Source organism: Callospermophilus lateralis, chromosome 7 (assembly GCF_048772815.1).
Source record: "Callospermophilus lateralis isolate mCalLat2 chromosome 7, mCalLat2.hap1, whole genome shotgun sequence".
Classification (NCBI taxonomy): Eukaryota; Metazoa; Chordata; class Mammalia; order Rodentia; family Sciuridae; genus Callospermophilus; species Callospermophilus lateralis.
This window is the reverse complement of record NC_135311.1, coordinates 1,820,960-1,830,504: the sequence shown is the minus strand read 5'-3', so window position 1 is coordinate 1,830,504 and position 9,545 is coordinate 1,820,960. Positions and strand designations below refer to the sequence as shown.

The 9,545-nt window shown below is 41.6% G+C and overlaps 1 protein-coding gene across 3 annotated transcripts in view; it reads right to left on the bottom strand.

Annotated features, from left to right (window-relative positions):
* Window positions 1–3,757: 3,757 nt before the first annotated feature.
* Window positions 3,758–9,545, bottom strand: part of Fcgr1a (Fc gamma receptor Ia) — a 29,424-nt gene continuing 23,636 nt past the window's right edge. For all 3 annotated transcript variants that reach the window (XM_076861678.1, XM_076861679.2, XM_076861676.2), the window contains 3 exons: window positions 6,285–6,536; window positions 5,053–5,337; window positions 3,758–4,179 (listed from right to left, as the gene is read on the bottom strand). In XM_076861678.1, the coding sequence (XP_076717793.1) occupies window positions 3,947–4,179; window positions 5,053–5,337; window positions 6,285–6,536 (770 nt within the window). In that variant the 3' untranslated portion in view covers window positions 3,758–3,946. The remainder of the gene's footprint in view (window positions 4,180–5,052; window positions 5,338–6,284; window positions 6,537–9,545) is intronic.

Here is a 9,545-nt window from a genome sequence, read left to right as displayed (position 1 = left end):
CACTACCGCTGAGCCACAACCCCAGCCCCTCTCTCCCTTTCAGTGAGAAGAAGAGAAAATATTTTACATCATAAATCAACTTTTAAAGATCTGATCTGAAGCTCTGGGCATGGTGGCACATGCCTGTAATCCCAGCAACTTGGGAGGTTGAGGCAAGGCCAGCCTCAGCAATTTAGCAATACCTTCAGCAACTTAGTGAGACATTGTCTCAAAAAAATTAAAAGATCTGGGGATGTAGCTCTGTGGTAAAGCACAATCCCCAGTACAAAAATAAATCTGATTTGATAAGGTTTTAAACTGGAATCACAGGAATATCAAGCTTGCTCTCCTGTACCAAATAGCACCATATATGTATTTTTTTTCCTGTAATTTGTGTACTATGTTAAAATAAATGTGTCTCAAAGTATTATTTGACCAAAGAGGTCTTACAAGACTCCAAAGACTATAAATTGTTGCTGTGGCATATAAAACTGTTTCAGGTTGGATTCTCTGGAAGTAGATGCTAAAACAGTTTGGAGTGCAAGGAATTTACTAGGGTGAACACCTGTGAAAGGAAGAGTAGGAAGAAGGGCTAGCAGGGGGAATCAGCCTGCAGAGTGCCCAGTGGAACTTTGATGGAACTGGCAAAGAACTTAAGGTCTATTGCCCACAGGCCTGTGCTGCTTTGTTGAGGCAGGAGATGCAGCTGCTCCACAAAGGGTGGGATTCGCAGGGAGAAAGCTGAGGCAGACCCTGAAGGTGCTAACTAACAGCTGTAGGCTGTCTGCTGAGGCCGTCACCAAGTTCTTTCTTGGAAGGGTTTGGGCAGCACATCTCCACGTCTACCACTGGGTGCTCCTGTGCCATCTGGATCCACTTCTCCATAGACATCTGGGAAGATCCTCTCTCAGAATTTTTCTGGGATTTTCTTCCTGATGGAAAATGGGTTGGTGGGACAAACTACAGCACCTGTTGTGGCACTTGGATTTCAGGGTCACAGTAGCTACTCATTGCCTCAGAGGCTAACCTGGTATCACAATCCAGATCCCAAAGGGCCCGAGTGCCCGGTCACTAAGCCCTTCTAAGTCTGTGTTTGCTGCATCTGTCTACTTAAAGTTGCCATTGGGAAAGGGAATAATATGAGGCACCAAGTAGATTACTTTGGTTCCATTCATATTTCTATCTCCATTGTAAGTAGCAGCCCATCTCCTGCCTATCAGGATCAGTCATTCCTATTAAGACAGTGACTACTCTTCTTGCCTGTTGGTTCATAGACAAAAGAAACCCAAAGAACCCAGGCATCAGCTAAGGGTCACTGTGTCATGCCCCCATAGGGCACTAGAATCCCTAACCCTGCTGACAGGAGTTGTAAGGATAGGGAGCACACAAGTCCCTCAGTGGGTCAGTAGGAGTGACAGTAAATGGAAGTACTATCTACTGCTTGGCTCTTGGACTCAGTCTTCTTGCTAGAGGCACAGTGCACATATGGCATTGTGGAGGACGGTCCCTTAACTGTACCTTCCAGCTGTGCCTTGAGCAGGTCACCCCAGCTCCCTACTAGGCTCAGACTTCTGGTGGTACAGGCTGGAATGGGCATAAGGGCCCAGTATGGGGGACTCTAAGAACCTAGTCCTGATATAGCTAAAATCCAGAAATAAGGGGGTAGACAGGAAAGCAAATTTTTCAATTAAGAAATTGGTTTAACCAAATAAGTTGTTTAAGTAGCAAATTATCACAAGAAACAAATGCGACAAAGAAGTGTGGAAAAATTTGGACAGCAAACACAAAAGAGAGAGTGGGAAAGAGAGAACACTTTATGCTTTGGTAATAACTGGCCTTGTTCCATCCCCCCGCCCCGGCCGCCCTCCCGGCCACAGTGCTCTGTCTGTATTCCTGTCTGTCCCGTCCCCATTCACCTTATGCCCCTGGGGAGTACTTTCCCGAAATTTTATCCACTCTCTGGGGGTAGACAGAGGTCTCCCTTCTGGGTGTGAATCTCTCTTCTGCTTCAGTTCTCCTCAATTCCTCAGGAAGGAGTTTCCTGCAGAATGTTCCTTGGCCAGTCCTTGGGCCTCTTTCCTAAGGGGCTCATCCCCTACAGTTCTAACTCCCCTGCTTTCCCTGGCCATAAGGCCAAATATTATGTGCAGTCAACAAACTCCTGCCATGACATACAACCCTTTCTTTTGAACACATTGGAATTGCTGTGCTTCTATTGAGGTGATAATTATTATATTTTTGAAGGTTAAAGGGAAGAATATTCTTTTTGTCTACAGATGCGGAAAGCAGTTGGCCCCGGTGATGTTCATTGACTTCAAGTACCAACTTTCTTGGGAATTGTGATGGTTAGCATCTGGACTGTCCCCCATAGGCTCATATGTTGAAGGCTTGGTCCCCAGTGTAGCAATATGCAGAAGTGGGGCTTTTAGGAAATAATTGGTTCATGAGGGCTTTAACCTCAACCAGTACATTAATCCACTGACGGATTAATAACTTGAATGGATCTTTGGGAAGTGGTGGAAACTGTAGGAGGCGGGACTTTGTTAAAGGGAGTGGATCCTGGGGATTGTGACATTGGGGCCTTTATCTTGTCTCTGGCGCCTTCCTGCTGCCTCTCTCTTTACTGCCCATCTCCCATGAGGTGAGCAGCTCTTCTCAGCCACACCTTCCCCATGATGCTCTCAGCACAGGCCCACAGCCACGGAGCCGGCTGACTGTGGACTGAAACTCCTGAAACCATGAGCCCAAGTGAACCTTTCCTCCTCTAACTTGTCCCAGGGACAGAGTTAACACAGGGAGGGTCCCCGGTGGCTGCTACTGAGGTGAATCCCACCACGTGGAGCCAAGATGAAGACTAGGTAGGGATGAGCCTTATCTGTCATATAAGCCGTTTTGTAAAAAACAAATGATCTAGAGTCACATTTCTATGCTAGTTGTCCTCCCCTGACACCTTCCTTCTATAAAGTCTTATTCCCATATTTCTATTTTTATGTTAGCTATGTTATAGAGTAGTAAGAAATATCTTGTTTCCAAACTTTAGTACAAGTGGAAGAGCAGCATATTTTTAGTAATTATCCAGAAAATCAGAAGGGGAAATCAAATCTCTGGTAGCAAGGGTCAATACCTTATAATATCACTGCTTTTCCCTATTTGAAACTTCTCCTTGCTTGGAGATCTGGGTCTGTTTATTAAGGAAAGCAGGAGTTACATTCTGCCTTCCTATAAGGCAGGAGACAGGAATGGATAGGCAGGACTTCCGGTGTCTCTGGATTTAAAGAGATTACAAGAAACTTCCAAATGAATAACACACCCATTTCGCATCATGAATCTCTCTTTCATGTTCATCTCTTCTATCTCTTTGACATGACTGGAAACATTCTCTGTTGGCTAACCAAAAGAAAAAGCCAAGAAGCAACTATCCTAACCCACAGGGGTGAGTTTTCTCATTCCCTCGGCTCCTCAGAGGTCATTTGTAAGTTCTATTTCCTTCCTTTTAGTCTACACAATTTCCTGGTCTTCCTGAAATCCCCTCACCCATCTCTGAATATTTCTTCCTGTCTCCCTCTTTCTCTCATTCTATCTTCTTCTCTGTCTTAATCTCTTGCACATATGCACAACCTCACCGTTTTATCTTGTTCTCAGAAGTATACTATTTTTCAAACTACCTCACAGGATAACCAGATTGAACTTAACCTCAAATTTTTAAAGATTTCTTTGGAGTAGATCTCAATTCAAATCATCTCTGATTACCAAAGTTCCAAATATGTCTCAATTGAAGTCAGCTCATGTATTTTCTTTATTTAACAGTTATGTGCCATGGGACCCACAATTCTAGTGCACTTCAACTTTTGGGAGTTTGTGCCTCAGTGCTCCCATAGAGAGGAAGGGACAGTGGCAGTCCAGATCTATGGCCACCCCTGAGTTGCCGCTGTCCTCCTTCCTTCTTCTGTTGTGCTTTTTCATGAGGCTATTCTTGTTGTTCCAGACATTTCACCTCTTCTTCTAAATATCTATCTTTTTGAAGGCAGGAAGTTACTTTCTTCCCAGAATCTGAAGCCAAAGAAACTTCTAAATTCCATTTTTTCTTTCTTTGCTGTTCTTTATGTATCATCACACAGAGAACAGTGTTCACCAAAAATATTATTCCCACTGATAGATAGAAAAGGATGTTAAACCAGACAGGTGTTGGCGACTGGAGGCCTGAAACAGAAAGAGAAAAGATACTGTCAGAAACCAGAGGGGTCTGACTGACATATGTGTGGAAGAAAAAAATGAGTGAGGCTGCAGCACCTACCCCCAGTGGAGGCGCTGATGAGTTCAGGGGAAAGGAAGGGACTGGAGGAACCCTGCTGGTGGTCTTACGTTAGATTCAGAGATAACTGCTATCTCTATGCCATTTAATGCTTGAAGATGAACTTTTCCCTTGAAGAGTCTTTGTTCCCAAGCTCACAATCCTTACAACTCAGTTAAATCAACACTCGAGCAGGTAGTTTTGTGCAGTGGACAATATCACCCTCTCATAAATCAACCATGAAAATTATTTGATTCAAAAACTATATCCCAAGCTGGGTATGGTGGCACATGCCTGTAATCACAACAATTCAGGTGGGCTCAGGAAGGAGGATCTCATGTTTGGGAAAGGGCTGGGGGTGTAGCTCAGTGGAGAGCACCCCCAGTTCAATCCATAAAAATAAAATTTAAAAACCACACCTCATGTATTCATATCCCCAGACCTAGGGCAGTAAATAGGAGGAATTCAATATATTGTTGATGAGGGAGAGAGAAGGGAAGGGCAGAAAAGGGAAGGAAGGAGGTGGAGTGAGAGGGGAGGAAGGACAATTGAAAATAAAGAAGGGAAAGAAAAGGAAGAATGATGAAGGAAAGAAAAATTCATGAAATTTGTGATGAGAATAGTGAGTTCTGAATCAGGAATGGAAAAGCCTGTCCGTAGGCTTTTCCTAAAGAGATTTCCTCCTCCTGGCTGGGCCACAAAACCCTTGAACAAGCCTCAACCCCACAAGAGAAAAGGGAGCCGCTTCTCCCTTGTCAGCAGTGGCCCCTCTTCTCTCTCACCCAGCACTTGAAGCTCCAAGGCAGGGCTGCGCTTCAGGACGTTCCCATCTTCTGTGACTGCCTCACACCAGTAGAAACCAGAGTCCTCTCTTCTAGCAGTTAAAATCTGGTACTCGGAGGATGCATTTCTGTCCACTAGGGTCTTGCTGCCCACGTAGAAGGAGTAGTACAGCTGCAAGCCAGCCCTCTCTGGGAGCAGCGTGGTTTCACAGCTCAGGGTGACCAGGTTCCCCTCCAGGAGGGGGAGTGACAAGGATGCTCTCAGCACAGGAACTGAAAATAGCTCTAAAGAGAAAGTGATGGGGACAGGTTGTAGCTTAGTGGTAGAGCCACCCCTAGGTTAAGGTTCTTTTCACAAAAGACGTACCCTCCCAACCCCTTGGGAAACTTGCCCCAAGAGAATGCATCCATAAGGCATATTTTTTCCCATTTGTAACAGAGAGGCATTCTTGGATTTTTCTAATATACATAATTGTGGTTGCCAGCTTGCTCCCGTCCTGCGTCCTGTTGATAATATGCTACACAGCTCATGCTTCCCTGAATGGCCATTTGTTTATAATATAACCATTCCCTTTGGCACAGTCTACCCAGGGAGTTTAGTGAATCACACTTGTGTCCCTGACTCAAAAGAAAATCTGGGACAGTAATTTCTTTCCTACAGGAAGGGACTTTTTTTTTTTTCAGACAGAAAAAAAGTTGCTGCTGATTGTGAATACTAAGAAAAAAGACCATGAAAGAATGAGAACAAGGGCCATGTGGAAACTAGAACACGGGAAGCTGTTTCATGTACAGATGCTTAGAAAGAACTGGGACAGAAGGGCCACAATGTACCTGAGACAGATGGAAGGCTAACCAATTCCTAATGTTTTCCTTTCATGAAATTCCATTGGATTATTCTCTAATAACTTCCTTAGCCACTTTGAGTGAATCTCTATTCTTTGTGACTAAAACAAAATTAATGAAATGAATCTTTACTATGCCCTGACTTTGACATTAACTCCTGCAGTTATTGATGGGGCATTGTGATATACTGGAAAGAGCAATGGACTAGGACCTAGAGACCTCAGTTCTGGTCCTAACCAAACTACTGGTCATTGGTGGCCTTCAGTGATGCAATTTGCCACTCTAGAACTCAGTTTCTTCACTTAAAAATTTAAGTGAGATTTTTAGATGATTTTCATTGTCTCTCTGGTCCTTACAACTATAGTTCTAGAACTATTCAGATACAGTACCTTTCACAGTGACAGTTACTCCCCCTGATGTGTAGCGATGTCTTCCCATGCCTGAGCAGTGATAGACGCCATTGTGACTTGTGTTGGTTTTCTGAATGGTAAGTTCAGAATTCCGAGGAGAAAACTGAAATGCTTTGCCATTTTGGTAGAAAAGAACATTGTACACCAGCTTATTCTTCCATGCATGACACCTCAAAGTCAGAGGTTCTCCTTCAGTGATGACTCTGCTAGAGATCTGGAGTAGCAGCCAATCTGAAAAATGTGTACCCCAAATGTATATGCATACAGTGAAGGAGATACGAGGAGGCCAAATCTTCACCCTGGGGACCTATCATTTTCTCCTTGCAACATTCCAAATTCAGAACTCTGCTAAATCTGAGGTCTGTGTCTCATTTCTCAAATATCTTTCGCTTTGGTAGAAAGAAAGGTAATCTTTACCAAAAGCTGTGCACAAAGCCCTTTCTTATCTTCCCTTTCCAGATCTGAGAAATTGATTGAGTCAAGAATTCTAAGATGTCACCAATGAGTCACAACTCTGCACCTTTATTTTTCCCCTCCCCCAGGGACAATTGGTTTGGCTCAATAAAGATGAAATCCTTGGGGTAAAAGGAGGAGAGACAATATAATTTTCCACCCTCCAGAACTTAGATCTAAGAATAGAAGGCAGGTTCCAATGCTGTATGTAGCATGACAATAATTCATGATAATTATATCCAATAACACTCATGAATCCCGCTATACTGTTTCTAAATATATCAGACTCTTCCTGTCTTTATTTCCATTCCCAACAAAGACATGCTAAGTGACTGCACTACCCAAACACACATCTTTGCTTTACATATGCAAAGCACAGTGGGAGATTTTGACACACCTCCATCAGAAACTCCATCAGAAAAGTGATATTAGAGAATGCTTGAATGACACAATTAACAGATTTGATTTTGTGGACTGCTGTACCACAGAAAAGAGAAGATTCATATACTTTTCAAACATATATGCAACAGTTAAAAAATTGAGCATGTGCTAAGCGACAAAGCAATTTTCAACAAATACCAAGAAACTGATCCTATATTTTACACAAAATCTGACTAAAATGCTATACAGTTAGTAACCAATAAAGCCACTCTCCAAAATCTTGTAAATAATTTAGAAGTAACAAAAAAGAGAGAAATCACAATAGAAATTTTAAAATTCTAACCTATGACACTGAGAATATTTCATCAAAAATTTGTGGGATGCAGCTTTTAGCAGACATATTCTACTAATTTTCCCACTCAAACACTATTCCTCCACCTTCATGACCTTGAAGTAGAAAGAGGACATTCATTCCAAGCCACATGGGTAGGACCTGGGTCCACCAATCAGCTGAATTTCTTGGTCTCAGTGTCCACAGATTTAATTGAAGTGACTGACCATCAATGAAACTGTAATTGAATCCTCCACTGTTGAATAATTGTGGAAAAAAACATTTTTAAAAATAAGGCATAGGGAACAACAGCCCCCAAACTTGGTGTATTGTACTGTAATAAAATTAAGATCATTTGTTCATTAAACAAACAAACAAAGGTAGTGAAAAGGCAAGCCAAGGAGTGGTAGAAGGTAATTGCAACACTTGACTCATATCCATAACAAATAAAGAACTATATAAGTCATGGATAAGAAAAAGACAAAAGAAAAATTGGTGAAAAGACCTTATCAGGTACTTTACAAAAAAGAATATCCAAATAGGTAATAAACATGAAAAAATAGTCAATAGCATAGTCATCAGGGAAATACAAATTAAAACCATAGTGTGATATTATTATACCTCCACCAGGATGGCAAAAATGAAAAATACAGAAAACTCCTAATACTGATAAAGATGGAGAGGAACAAAACTTCTCAAACTGTCAGAGTCAAAAATTGGTATTAGGACTCTGAAAACCTGTTTAGCAATATATCTACTAAAGTTTAATACGTACATATTTTGTGACTGGCAAGTACACTATTAGGCATTTTCCAACAGATACATATATCTATGTGCACCAAAAGACATGTAAAAAAGTGTTCATACTTTTTTAGTACTATTGGTAAAAAGCCCAAACTGGAAACAAATCAAGAATCTATCAGTAGAATAGAAAAATATATAATAAGTAATGAGAACTTGAACTTCAACTTCACAACATGTGTGAATTTCATAATTATAATGTTAACAGAAAGAAACCAGACACAAAAGAGCATGACAGGTACCATTTATGTGAAGTTCAAAAACAGGCAAAACTATGGTGTTAGAAGTACGTCTTGGGGAGTAGTAGAAAAGGGCAAGAAGAAGTTTCTTGGTTCTGTAAATGTTCTGTTTCTTGCTGTGGGAGGCGTTTACATGGTGACTATTCACTGAGATGTGCGCTTAGGTCCTGTGCACCAACAGTAGCCCAGTAGGGCCGGCCAGCTGTGAGTAGGGTTTGCTACATGTGAGTTACCCTTCAAAGAAAGAAAATGGGCTCTTCACAGGCCTAGTCTTTTTGTTTTGTTTTGTTTTGTTTTGTTTTTGGTCACTTGACCCAAGAAAAACTTCTGCTTCTGCTCAAACTACACAAAATCTCTTGTTGAAATATCTCTGTCAGCTCCCTGGCTTCTTCCCTCATATCTGCATCTTAAGAACTTATTCCCAGAGTCCTGAGGGACACAGGAAGAACACCTAGCTTTCCCTAGACATTCTTAACACTTCCTCAACTAGATCACATTTCCTCTGAAAGCAACTGAGTCTGCTTACATGTAATTCTGCCTCTAACATGCATTACCTTTGGCATTATCAATTACAAAGAAGTTTGAGCTTATTGCTTTTGACTAACTAAATAATACATTTGGGGGACTGGGGATGTGGCTCAAGTGGTAGCGCGCTCGCCTGGCATGCGTGCGGCCCGGGTTCGATTCTCAGGACCATGTACAAACAAAGATTTTTTTTTTTTTTTTTTGTACAAACAAAAATGTTGTGTCCGCCGATAACTAAAAAATAAATATTAAAAAAAATTCTCTCTCTCTCTCTCTCCTCTCTCACTCTCTCTTTAAAAAAAAAAAATAAATAAAAAATAAATAATACATTTGGGTGTTTTGTCCTGAATAATAAAACATTTTCCCCTCCGTCTCTAGAAAATAGAAATTTGCTACAGATTGAAAAGGGTGGCAGGTTTATTTTCCTGCTTCTATTCATTAAAGTCCTATGTAATTCCATGTCTAGAATATCTTAGAACTACACTTTGAAATGGGCCACAGACTCTATGT